Below are 14,663 nucleotides of genomic sequence, written 5' to 3'. Positions count from 1 at the left end.
AACTATAGTTTAAAACTGCTGACATCCAGAAACATTTTTGTTTGACGGTTCATTACTTGAAAATCAATATATTGGTTCAACTAATTATTGCAAATGCCACTATAGAAACGAAAGAAATCTATGCTGATTATTGCATAGAGGATTTTAGACTAAGAGAGTTGAATAAAGTTTACTTGTCTCCTGCAGGTGGTCCAGCGTCAGATGCCGCAGAGGAGCGTCTGCTGCCATCAGCGAACTGCTTCGGCACTGGAAGAAGCTCCCAAGACCCCCGAGACTCACACGCTGACGATACCTAAATTATTATAAACATCTACTTTTTCAAAGTTTCAACAGTTTACATTGAGTTATGGCTGTCATAACATATAAAACTATATATGATCAAAAATAGCATAATAGAATAAAGTTTTTTTGAATTTCATTAAATCTAACCGACCTTTAGAGTATCCTGAGGTGGTCCTAGGGCGGCGATTACTGCTCTTCTGAGACTGTCTGCTCTTCTTCTGACTTCGGCTCCACGATTCCCAGCCAAACGAGCTCTCTGGTTTACCTCCTCCTACGAAGTTAAACATTACAAAAATATAGATACCTTATAAGAATTTTTGCTTCATTAATTATTAGAATGGCGATAACTGAACAAAATCATTATAAGGTTTGGCACTCATGTTCTTCCATCTTGAGCGATCCAGCACTGATCTGGTTTCTTCAACCATTGTTAGTCTAACTATTGCACTATTGACGATGACGCTTGACCTTGCGATTTGCAACCTTCTTTGACGCTACCAGTGATCACTCCCATCTCCAGACTGGTATGAATATCTCTCCAATAGCAAGATAAAAGACTAGAAGATATCTATATTTGGCCACGTATTATTTCCGAATTATACACAGTGTACATGGTAACTCTGCCAGTCTTGGTAGTATTGAACAGACTGTGTCCATGATAACTATATTAGAAATGGGGAGAATTATTTTGTTTGTTTTCCCAAAGTGCACAACCAAATCGATTCGGATGTTGATATATTCCACCTAAGTGAGGATGTGTATTATAACTGGGCGACGTTTTATAAGTCCTTAAAATAGGGTCTACTCAGCTCATTTGGTGCATCTTCTTTATAATTTTTGTATTTACTCTTTATACTATTTTCTAATACTGCATCTATTTATTTGTTTTTAAAGTTCACAAGTAGAAAAATAATTTTGAATTTGAATAATATATTTATATTTTAATAATCTCAGAACTTCTACCACCCCACAATCTTTGAATTTTAAACGAAGTCACTGATATTATTACCTATAAGCTTGGTTTAGATAATTTGAAGTCATCCTAGACATTGTAGTTATTACTAAATATTTGTAAGATATGGTAGTTTAGTGATAAGAGCATTCGCTTAGCAAGCGAAAGACGAGTAATTCAAATCCCACTAGTCCGAAGATTTTTCTAATATATAGGTATTTGAATTTTTTTTTTCTCCAATAATGGCTTTTCATTGAGTCGAAAAAATCAGGAGTGTCCTATGAATAAACGTCTTTGCCAACAATAGACATTTATATCACCCATAAACAGTATACAATCAACCATACCTTTTCAGTCTTCTCTCTTTGGCCCTTCTCGACCGAAGAGTTGCTACTGTGGCTCCGCACCTGCGAACTGCTGCTGTTGGAATGAATGGCATCTAGTAAAGCGTCCAGGAGAGAGGTCAAGCGAGCTCGGGCTGCCCTCTCTCGTTCGCTTCCCACGCTGCCGGCTCCTGCAGCTTCCAATACGATCTCGCGGAGGGATTCTGTTGATGCGCTGCACATCACCCCCAATTCTGCACTCTATAAAGAATAATATGATTAAATAATGAAGGGGTGCATTGGTTATGGGCACTTGAATAGTGTATTAAAATGTGACCACATGTTATTGTGTATAAAGTCGTTATAACCAAAGCGTTGTTTCCGTAACCGCGTGCAAAATATGGACACACAATACCAGAAACTAAAGAAATAAGCATAAGGTCATTTGAAGAGATGCATGCTTAGCATGACCCGTAAGGGATAACAATGGAAAAATTTGATAATACATTAAAAGGGTTATTTTGGAGCACAAAAATCCAGATATACAACAAATGTGGAGGCCTCACATATGGGTCAGACCATAAGCAATAAGTCTGAAAACGGTTTTCTGATTTTTTATGATTACCCGGCAATTACATGCGTGGTCGCAGCCATGACCTATTTTGGGTGAAAGCTGTTTCCTCGTGTCAGGCTCACCAGGCACCAATAGCGAGGGCTGTGTGGCTGGTCAATGCACTTCCGAGAGATGTAGACATTTTTCTTTTTCTTTTGACCATGTCCGATCCTTATAGGATCATATGGGCCTCCACAGAGTGGAGGTTTGTATTAACAGATTTTATTTTTACGAGAAATGGATGTCAGCCACTTGCTCAACCTATTAGGTCCATACTCTGACTCATACACAAATTGAAAAACAATATGTGTACTCGCCAGACCCAGGATTCAAACCTGGGACCCTCGACACCATAGACCGGCGCTTAAGCCATGCAGCCATCGTGGGTGTAAACATTTTTGGAAGACATTTGTAATTGTAAGACATATTTAGCGATGCATTATATATTTTGTTTTTAAAATTCTGTTATTGTTTATCTATTTTATTTCTTTTCTATAAAATTATTTTTTCATTGTTTTTTTCCTCTACTTAGTTGATTTACCTGTAGTTTTTATTCTAAATGTCGTGCTGTGAACGTCTTGAATTAATAATTTGTTATGTGCTCAATGTGTCATTTTAAATAAATAAAAGATATCAAAAATTATGAGCAGCGTAACGTGGCATGTGGCGATAACACGGATAGACCATAAAAGTAACCAATGGACAATGAGGCAGGTGAAAGCCCGCAATGTAATATAGGTCGCCAAGCTGATACAATGGTAATGGACTGGTTGCTATATTGTAACAGTTAGTGATTTGCAGAAGTTACAAGATCTTACTAAGGTGATAATGAAAAATTAAACATTCATTCCTCCATTGTTTTTGGAAACGCGAAAAAATATATCTCATTGTTTAGCCTCCCTTTCTTTTTTCTTTACTGGTCAAATTTATGTACATTGGTAGGCCGTAAACACACGTAAATATCTATTATAAAATGCACTCAATATCTATTTGTCATAGTATCTGGAGGCTATCTGCTCAGTGGAAAGATTAGAGGAGAAATTCATGGTAAGATGTGTAAATAATGTATGTATAGACACCTGTGTAATGGCATCCAGGTGTGAATTGACGGCGTCTTCGATTGCGGACTGTCTTCCAGCGCGGTCCGATTGCCCAACTCCTGTCCCAGTTCCTAAAGGTCGTTCGAATGCCATTATGCTCCACCTGGAATTAATAATATCAATAAATTATCACAGATTTTGTTCTTATAAACAAATAGTTATTTTTTATGACATGTATCTGGTTGAACAGTACATTAGTGCAGTGGTCCCCAACCCCCAGTCAGCGGACCGGTACCAGTCCGTGGATCAAATGGTACCGGGCCGCCCAAGGAATATTAAATTATTGCCATTTTATTTACTGTGGTGTATTTCTCTCGGGTTTGTGCGACTTTCCATGCACGAGAGGTTAACCGGGAGCTGAGAGACGTCACCTAAAGCCGCACCAATACCGGTGTTCTGGATTAAAGTCATGGCGGAATAGCCTGAGATTGCCACCATAGCACTTAAATCCCTATTGCCATTTCCGACATCCTATCTCTGTGAAGCGGGGTTTTCTGCAATTACAGCAACCAAAACAAAACAACGGAATAAATTGGACATAAGCAACACACTTAGGGTGTCATTGTCTCCTATTACCCCCAGATAGAACCGTCTCGTTGCAAAGAAACAAGCTCGGGGTTCTCATTGATTTAGCGTTATAGTGAGTTAAAATGTTAAATCACTTTATATTCATTTTTTGGTGTAACTGTATTTTATTTTGAAGGCATGTTTAAATACAATTAAATTAAAATTGTTAAATCAAAACAATCTAAAATGTAAACAATAAACTCCCCCCCTCAGCGGGCCGCGGTAAAATTATCAAACGTTGACCTATCCGCGGCGATAAAAAGGTTGGGGACCACTGCAGTAGTGAATACTGCCTACTGGACGGAGGCAAAGAATTAAATCAATACACACTGTCAATAACACGATAATGCAGTGCCGAAGGGTGACTTTCGGAAAGAGGTAAGCTGTAGAGATCTGAGAAAAAGAGCACACTTGTCAGGTGTAATACTTACGGGAAATAAGAAGATTAACACCGGTATTCGTAAAATAATTGAAAAAAAAACAGAGATATCTACCAATAAATATAATGTATTATGTAAAAATCTCTTTAAAATATTATTATGTTATGGCATGTGTCTTTGATGGTCACCAAGGAAGATGAAGGGCTACGGAAGTAAACCAGACATGGCGTATCCAGATAAAAAATACAGTCATGTTGAGCCTTTTATGTTAATTAATACATTTGGTTTCCATTGTTAATATCGAATATGTATATCGGTATTGTCTGATTTTTAAAACCGGTATTTTGGTATCGAAAATACTAGGATACCGATTTTTATATACCAGTATTGCAATCCTTAGTGGTCATCACTTATCATATGATTCCTCGAAATAAAATTCCAACTCTAAGTTTTCTCCCGTTAATTGAAGGTAACCAGAAGTTAACAGGTAACAATTTCCAAGTATCTATTGAATCAATCGCACCCACAACAAGTTAGGAGCAGGTTGGAAAATTGATTGGAACTGAATTTAGTAAAGAATTCATTTACCTGTCCAGCATTTTGGCCGAAGCCTGTTCGTATCGTTCTAGGAGTAGTGGAAGGTGTGCGTCGTCGTCGCATGCTGCACCCCAGCCGAGTACCCTCGCCAGGTCGTTGCCCGTGCCCAGTGGTAGTACCGCCACTTGACATTGTTTCTATATCAAGAGTATTGCAAACCAATCATTAAGATATTGCTGATAATTCTAGTATGCGAGGAAACAAGAACTAATATATATATATATTGTCACCAGACGAAAAAACCCCTGGTCCGCAGTTTCAAATCACAAATCCACAACCTAATCAAACGCCTTCGAATTAGGGTTCACCACCCCTGATTTACGAAATAACATCATCACGGCACATTTCAACAGCGGCAAAAAGGGCGAGTACCTAAGCCCAGCTACTAGGAAATGGTAACTTGCCGGGAGACAAACAAAAATTTACCGTAAGTTGTTTCATCCCTTTGCCCCTCCCTCCTGTCTCACCACCCATAGGTTCGTGGCAGATAAAGGAGACAGTGGAGATTGTGCGGGGAACGAAAAAGGGGCCGTGTGCCACGGGCTGCGCGCTCGGCATAGCCGGGCGGTGTTCTTCAACGCGAAAAATACCGCGCTTTTCTCGACGTTGTAAATCAGTGAATCTCTTTTCCCATTATCGTGTTAATAATAATTCGTGTGACCACCCTCAAACGGATCACGTGCCCGATAAAGTATTTCGGTGTTGATCCCAGCGATACGCCTAAATATATTAAGTGTTTGCTTCGAATAAATTAAAAGTGTGCCGGCAATGGCCAGTAATAATAACGTGTCTTCTCTGTTGTAATCTACAATGTAATCTATGATATAATATCCGTCAATGTATTTCTAACCTGTATAATTTAGTGTAAATAAATCTAGTCTGCGCAGGCTGTTAAATCAAATAAGATGCGTTTTATATAAATTAAACCCCGCGATGTCACGCATCTCCCAATCAAAATAATACTGAAGAAGATTCAACCACCGACCTACAAGTGAGTTCCTTCCTATCATTCTTCTGGGTATTAATATATACACGAATAATTACATAAACTTTAAGAATGTAACATTCTTTAATTGCACATACATAATTTGAAAACACTTCTGAGAAATATATAACGACTTTAAAAATATTTTTGAAAAAAAACGACACGATAATGTTGTCAAATTATGTATATATCGGTAACACGTGTAATCCGCTGTATTATTATATACGTGAATGATTGACCGAAGTAGAGCCAGTTTGATTTTTTATTGAAAGTGGTAAGATAGTGCTTCCGCATTTTTATACTGAAAGAGATCAGTTGCCCTTCTTATAATGCTCATAAAGGAATGGGACGATTTGGGCTCATAAGGTATTTAGCCAATAATATGGTTAAGGGCTACATTCATACCTTTTGTACGAAAGCACTAGAAAAAATACAGAATAACAAAAAAGATACATAGAAGACAAGAATTTGACTTACGTGCATATTGAGACTGTCGATTTCGGCCAGCACCCACCCAACGGATCCATCCCCGCTGCAGACTAAAACTCTGAACGGGTCAAGGTGTCGGAAGAGTCGGAGACCAGGCGCTGGCCCTCCTCCGGCAGTCAGGTCAAAGACTTGGGCGGGGTTCAGGAGCTGCTTGAAGCGACGGAGGAATTTCACGCCTTGGTTGTCGCCTACAAAAAACAGTTTGTGATTACGATGGATTAGGTAATCCTAATTGATTTACCGGGTGCTCTTCAAGTTGTTGTTTACGATTCGATCAATTTTTAAGACCCTTGTTATGAAACCAAAGACACTGTGCATACGTGGATTTACCAGACGCGGGGATCGAATCTATGAACCACGGCTTCAGAAGTAAACATTTTAACAATTAATTAATCACTAGAAAACATAAACCAAAGATAAATAAGTCTTAAAAACAGAACTCTCAACCCAAAAATGGTCTCTGAAATGAACCCTAAATTGTTGAAGACAGAGGTAAAAGAGAGCACTTATTCGCAACAACGATGTCCTTCGAGAGCTAGAGTTTATACTCTTATGTGAGACTATTGTTTTTAAAGTAAGTAACCTCACTTTTTTATATTATATAAGGCAGCACCATGAAAATATAGACCAATGATTGGAACACAACGTGAGAGAAAAGCTAAGAAAAATAACAGAGACAATAGAGAAGAATAGGAAAATATTAAAGCGAGGAATAATAGAAAGATTCAAAGTAGTTTCTTACCAGACTTGGAGTTGACGAAGACGAGCAACGGACTGGCGTGTGGGGGCCTCGCCGGTTGGAAGGCGTCACCCTCGGCGGCGTGGAGGGCGGTCGGCGGCACCAGGGACACGCGCCAAGGAGGCAAAGGGCATCTCGCCCTCCACCCTGGCCGGCAGGTCGCGTGCACCGTGAAACGGCACCACAGGCATCGCCAGTCTTGGAGCCTATCAGTATTTAATATGACATAATTTAGAGCAGCTTCAGAAACCTTCAAATCAGAACAAATCCTTGAATAAAACTTCGAAGCCGAATCAGGACTCAAGTGCTAATAATATCAGAGCGTTGGAGCGGAGCTCGGAGCAGGAGCACGGAGCACTGAAGCAATGAGATTTTACCCGGAGCACTGAAAATTTGTAGTGCTCCACTGCTCCGAATGTTTTTTTTTATTGTTAACTTTTCACCCTAAAATCCAATGAAAATAGTATATATTGACACCAGGGAACTCAGAAATAATGGGAACTGAAATACATAACAGGTAAAACGATAGCAGGTAACTGACTAGAGTAAAAATGAATCCGGGTTAAACTTGCACACGTGTCAAGAATACGTTTTACGTGGAATACTGAAAACTGCTCTCGGTTTATGCATTTACGCTCATTGAATGTTGGTGTATTACACACACTATTGCACGTGCATAATGCGTGCTTCATTTTCGTAGGACGCTCACGCATTCAAAACCCTGCTTCAAGATGCGGCGTATTGAATATAGCCTATCGGTATTCTATTTATTATCTGTTCAGTGATTGACACTTTGCAACACTGGAATTATTTGAAATACGGCAACACAGCCGAGTAATAGATATCCTCACTTTTTTGATAAAGGAGGCAAATAATGAGAGACGATTTGCTGACGGGAATTTTGTTTAATAGAGACGATTATTTTAAAACTACATGTTTTTTTAATATTTGTATACATAATATATTACTTATTAAATAACACTTATACTTATTAAAACTTTTTACTCTGGAGCGAAGCCAGAGCAAGTATTAGGTCCTGGAGCGGAGCAGCTCAAAAAAGGGTCCGCTCCAACGCTCTGAATAATATAACTATTTTCTAACACATACGCTTTTGATATATTCTACCAGTCAATAACAACAACCAGGGAATACAAAAATAATGGAACTGGCTTACCCTACTGGGAGTAGTATATTATCAGACTAGGGATCTCGAGTGTTAATAAATAACACGTGTTAAATAATATATTATTTTCAACAGTTACGTTAGTGAAAGGTTGTGACCACAGAACAGATAATAAATAGAATACCGATTGGTTATATTCAATACGCCGCACGTTGAAGCAGGGTTTTTGAATGTGTGAGTGTCCTACGAAAATGAAGCACGCATTATGCACGTGCAATAGTGTTTGTAATACACCAACATTAAATGAGCGTAAATGCATAAACCGAGAGCAGTTTTCAGTATTAGACGTTCAACGTATTCTTGACACGTGTGTAAGTTTAACCCGGATTCTTCCTTACTCGAGACGGTTACCTGCTATCGCCTTACCCGTTGGGTATTTCAGTTCCCATTATTTCTGAGTTTCCTGGTTGTGACGTTAATATAATGTGCTTTTAATATTTGGGGACAATCGAAATGCTTTTTTTTGTTGAGTTTTTATGGCCAGACTGTTATAAAGTACCCTACTTCTAAACCTTGGTCTACGGTGATGGTTTTTACATTTATATCTTATTAATCTTTGTGATCTAGGTAATAAATATGACGTTTCGGAACCTGTTTCAAAGTATATTCAATGAAAAGTGTTAAATTATTAAAAATATTATGTCTTGAATGAAAGCGCATTGAATTAAACAGTATAGTTAGACACCAAAGCTTAATTTATTAAAGCACTCGTTTGGCAAACGAAAGATGCGTGGTCTAATGCCACTTGGTACAAGATTTTTATACGAATTGTGGTAATATAATGTATGTATATTGTTCACACCCACGATGGTCGCGCGGCTTAAGCGTCGGCCTATAGCATCGTGGGTCCCAAATTTGAATCATGGGTGTTTCAAGTACACATATTGTCTTCCAATTTGTGTATGAGTAAAAATATATGGACCAAATACTGTTGAGGAAGTGGCTGACACCCGTTTCTCGTAAAAACTAAATCTGTTAATACAAACCTCCATCCTGTGGAGGCCCATACGATTTTATTAGGATCGGACATGGTCTGAATGTTATTTTGACTTTTATAAGTTGTTTCCATGTACCTGTGTTTTATTTATTGATTAATTACGAAAATACCTGGAATATAAGGCGTATCTGAATATATATTTTTTTGTATTTAAAGTTGAATCATAGTAAATAACTTTAAAATACATATTATATATTATTATCCTATCGTGTGGTTACCTGAGTACTGATCCACAAGTTTTATCACAGATAGCGCATTTCGAAGCCACGGGCAGGTTACCCTCCATCCACTGATGCGGCATTGTTATATTCTGAAAGTAAACAAATTTTAAATATTAATTCACACATTTATGAACATACAGTATTAAGAGTGAAGTTTGATAGTTTTGACAGAAAATATGACGTATTTAGAGCGACGCCGAGCGAGAGAAAACGATGCAACAGTCTTCATGTAAGAGCAGTCGGAAATAATTTAATAATAGAAATTATTAAATTCACCCTATGTAATTCGTACGAAGTCGAAAAAAATGCAATCTGCGCAATATCAAGGTTAAGGTTCCACTACCAGTTATTCATTAAGAGCGTAATTCAGTGAAACGGCAAATAATTTTCAACAGTAGGTGCGACGAAATTTCTCACTAGTTGCCAACCGCAGGTCGATTTGTTTTGTCATGGCGTCGGATGAAAATAATCTTAAATCGTCTAAAGATGACTAAAAGACTTTACGTATGTACTTAAAAAAGAAAACATGTCAATGAATATACTATTATTATTACTATTATAACAATAAACATAATATTAAATGGACGCATGTTGGATTTTTATGACAAATTATATTCGCGCATCGCCTAGTCACGATCTTTTTAGACCATGCCTCAACTGTAAATGAAGATTTTCGATTGTATATTTCATTCAAATCAATTTACGTATCATCATTTATTTAAATATGACATACCTAGTCATCATTTTATACAAACCACATTGCACTCGAAGTATAAGCAATAACTAGCAATGCGATCAAAATTTACAGTTTATTTTCACGGTCCTGATTATGGTGAGACTTGGCCGAAATATACCTGCGAAGCTTATTTATATTTAGCATACATATTTATGTATTGAGGCCATTCATTTATTATTACTGGGGAGCGGATTTATATGCATGCACATATGTAGTACTCTCATTATTTAACACTAAACTCATTAAAATATGCACTAAAACCAAAGAAATATGCAGTTAAAAATTTACATTTTTATGGAAAAAAATTGTAAATACCCACTTTACCCAATATTACTTGTAGAAAATTGTATAACAAATTAATAATCTTAATCAATATAATACAAAAACAAAAAAACACAAATAATCAATATAAAGATAATCAATTACAAATTTCAAAATAGTTTATTTACAAGTAGGTAGACATAATGGAATAAGAAATGCAATGTAAACTATACCTACACAACTTTAAAAAACTAAAACGATACACGTAGCTATTCCTAAATACTATTTACTTATTGTTTTTTTTTCGAAAAAAAGTTACAATATTTTTTTCAATATTGTGCTCTGGCATTCAAATTTCGAAAAAACGTCCACAGAGATGATTGCTCAAAATTTAAATAAAGGTGCCCTAGTTGACTACACCTTTTCTGATAAATCCACAGTTCGGAGATGCCATTAAAAATGCAAGTGCATCTAAACTATCTAGCTACCTAATTTAGTAATATTTCGATAAAATAATTAAAAAAAACTAAAATTATAAATGCAAAAGTTCTAAAATATGCCCTAACGTCTCAAATATGCATTTATATGCACAATAAAAACTTATTTTTGGATTCTGCGTCTTTCAAAACAGATTTCTGTGCGACTCTCATAGCTGTGCATACACCCTACCAAAATATGCACTAGCATATAAGTCCGAGGCCTAATTATTACAATAAGTTAACCGTATAAATCTGAACTGTCAAAATCTTCTCTTGGCTGTGTTAACTTTTAGAGTGAGATAGACAGTTATTACAGTTCAGACGGTTAACTTATTGTAACAATTAGCCGTCTCAGTACATAAATATGAAAGTGATAATATTTATCACTTGTGTATAAAATTTCTTCGCTGAGGGTTTACAATAAAACGAAAGAGTTTCAAAATACATACAATTGTGTCGTGAAAAATTGTATATTTTACGACGATTGTTAAAAGTGTTATACGTATGGGAAAATAATCTAATTTTATTGATGTTTGGTTATTGCTTTATTTTAATGCACAATTGTATTGCTTCAATAAAACATATTTTAGTATTATTGGATGGAAACATTTCAGGAATTTTATTGTGCGAGCAATTATTATTCTAAAATTGGGCGATGAGTATTTTTCATGAAATAGTTTTGAATATAATGCACTGCACTAACTAACACTGCACCACACGGACCAGCTGAAACATTTTGTAGTGCCGAAAAAAATAATATATTATAAACGATAACCGGACAAAATAGAACATAGAACAGCCAGTGGAAAAAAAAACATTCATTTGTACTCATACTTTAATCATAATTTAAGTTCATAGAAGAAATATATATAAATATTAATTAATATGATATAATATAATCAATTAGAGACGTTTTACGTGGCTGGGACACGTATTCCGGATGCCGCCAAAGAGTGCGGCACTTCGTACCCTTGTGGCACAGCCTCAAGGGTTCCGTCGCCGTGGCCGGCCCTCCCTCACCATGCAGCGGTGCTACAAGAGCGACCTACGTGCTGCAGGTCTGACATGGCGGGAGGCGCAAGAGTTGGCGATGGACCGAGGGAAGTGGCGCCAACTTGTGCTTGCCCAATGTTGGGACGTGACAGGGTAGAAGAAGAAGAATCTCTGCATGTTGGCCATTCGGCGTAAAAATTTCATTTTATCTGCTTGATTTTGATTATTATTAAACCATTGCCCACTGAAGAAGGAAGCCAATACATTACACGACTGGTCCTATTTTTCGCCTCTCGCGTTATCTATGGATGACCTGTCATTGTCTGTAATTGTCTATAGAGTGCTCATACTGACGCGACTGTCGTGTTCACTTGTTGGAGTATTCTTTCAGATTGTTTTAACGTATCTTGGAGACCTTGGAGTTCATTGGATTTAGTGGTCGGGAATGGTTTGATTTGGATAGATGAGTTAAATGATAAATAATTCACAAGCATTAATACACTTTCCACAAATGTAATGCATAGATCAATGCTACACATTTTTTGGAAATCGATATTATCACCGGTTTCATGTATATTATTTATAAATAACACTGATAGTTAATATATTTGATTTGAGAATTATTCATAATTCAATTTGAAACGAGAAAGGGCGAATCAATATGTCAAGCAATCTGGGATCTGATTTTGACAGCTGAAAAGTGGACCACTCGTTGCTTGTGCAAAAAGTTATGCTCAGAATTTATTAATCTAAAGATGGCGGTGATTAAACTCATTATTTCGTTGTATCTAGTCACCCAAGCCTGTTGAACATACATATTAGATTGATTAGGACGAAATTTGTTTTTTTTACGGCGTATTGAAAACCTGTGTTATTAAAATTTATACATACGATAATTTTAATACTAAATGTTATATTTTTCTTGAAATGTCGTAGTTCTGTTTATCGGTGTTCTGTTTTGTCACCCTTCTGTTTCTTCAAGCTCTGTTTGATCATGTTCTGTTTATTCATGGAACCATTATAAATATACCACAAAAGTGAAGTTCGAGGAGGAGCCCGGCGTGGTGGGTAGACCAGCTAAGTGAGATTAACACACAGATTTACTCTAATAGTAAAAAAAGTCGCCTGTGGCGCTACTGTACTTGAAGACTATTAAACATTTTAAATATGTGGTTGTGCGTTGCAATTTGATGTGATATGATGGTTCATATACTTAAATGATAATTCCCACTTAGAATCTGTCCTTATCAGTATCTTAATCTTAGCGATAGGTATGGTGCTCTCCCAAATATCCTGGCCTGGAGGTCCGCTTCAGGATGTAGGGGCCAGGGGTTACACCGTCATCTAAGTGAACGGCATCTTCCGCGTCGAGCCTTGATATCTCCGTTAACTACGAGTCTGTTCAAATTATCGTTTTCCTTTCTAGCCATGGGGCTAAAGAACTGCTGAACTCTTTGGAGACTATTTTAGAGAACCGATTTTTAAAGTTTATTTCTTTTATAACGTAAGTATTCGTCATTTTGGCCTACCATGGAATCCAACCAGTGCTCGAAATGGAAAATTTCACGAACAGGAACGCTGTATAATTTTCCGAAACTAAGTACTTATGCTAATCCTTTCTTTACGTACGTACGTACTTTTGATATAAAAATGCAACAATAAACTTTAAACTTCTTACGTGGATCTATATTGGGCAAGTTGGTAAGGATTGTCAGCGCCGCAGGCGAAATAATCTTGTTTTAACAAAGTATACCGTCAAAAATTGTATTATTCTTTATTTTTACTTTATCTACCACTATAACCAGTGCATGATACCTCTACCACCACTCGTCACTGATTATAACTTACTGTCTCATTTGGGATAGATAAGTTTGTAATTAATTAGTCATAACAAACAACATATCCACATAAGTACCTTATAGATTCAAATTAAAAAAATATTTACGTACTTATAGAAAATTTTACAAATTCCATTTAAATACGAGCACAGAATATCAAACATCAAGAAATAGTATTAAAATAGTGTTTAAAAAATAAAGAAATAGTATTAGAAAAAACAGTAAGTGCCTACCTATACCAAGAATTTATAAAATAGCGTTCACATAAACTCGTTCTCACGCAGGTGGAATATACGATTATCCGAAGCGATTTGGTTGAACATAGTTATTTCCTGCCCAATTATCATTAGCAATTATTGCACCTTGGCAGAACAAACAACTTAGATTATCAAGAAAGTTATAAAATAATATACTTATAATAAAATCAATACTAAGTACCAATAATGGCAGAGTTCTCATTTGTACTGGGTAGATATAAGTTGGAAAAAGTACGTAGCCTAAATACCTAGCTCTCTTTTTAACTTTCAGAATGCAGTATGTAAGCATACGTCTTGAGAAATCAATCGGATAAAACCATGGATAGTATCCACTATCCACACAGCTTTAAAGGATTCTCAAAGATTTATTTTGAACCTTCTCCACTATAAGGGGCATAAGGCCGTACCTACATCTAATAAAAGTTTCAAGTCATCCAAACAACGTAAACATAGCATTATTTGTAATTAAATTACCAATGGTGTGTCATTTTCATTTATATAAGATAAAACATGACGGAAGGTGAAACTCAGGTTGCTAAGCGCGATTCTTATAGAATAATATAAAATTGTCATTAATTAGTACCTACTATATTCAACATTATAAGGACTAATATTGTATTGTATGCATGTTATGTTACAATGGTAATGCTTTGGTTACAATTATTGTAATA

General features: G+C 36.5%; 1 protein-coding gene across 1 annotated transcript in view; it reads right to left on the bottom strand.

Moving 5' to 3' along the window:
• Positions 1 to 14,663, bottom strand: part of LOC147069113 (diacylglycerol kinase eta) — a 100,598-nt gene that overhangs the window by 13,294 nt on the left and 72,641 nt on the right. Inside the window, exons 5-12 of the mRNA XM_085951547.1 lie at positions 9,426 to 9,517; positions 7,031 to 7,233; positions 6,277 to 6,476; positions 4,806 to 4,951; positions 3,250 to 3,373; positions 1,582 to 1,818; positions 434 to 553; positions 174 to 292 (exon numbers count right to left, since the gene is read on the bottom strand). Coding sequence (XP_085807673.1) covers positions 174 to 292; positions 434 to 553; positions 1,582 to 1,818; positions 3,250 to 3,373; positions 4,806 to 4,951; positions 6,277 to 6,476; positions 7,031 to 7,233; positions 9,426 to 9,517 — 1,241 coding nt within the window. The remainder of the gene's footprint in view (positions 1 to 173; positions 293 to 433; positions 554 to 1,581; positions 1,819 to 3,249; positions 3,374 to 4,805; positions 4,952 to 6,276; positions 6,477 to 7,030; positions 7,234 to 9,425; positions 9,518 to 14,663) is intronic.

This window comes from Rhyacophila brunnea, unplaced genomic scaffold (assembly GCF_057557595.1).
Source record: "Rhyacophila brunnea isolate RB1 unplaced genomic scaffold, BYU_Rbru_1.0 scaffold_24, whole genome shotgun sequence".
NCBI lineage: Eukaryota > Metazoa > Arthropoda > Insecta > Trichoptera > Rhyacophilidae > Rhyacophila > Rhyacophila brunnea.
This window is presented reverse-complemented; position numbering and strand designations above follow the sequence as displayed.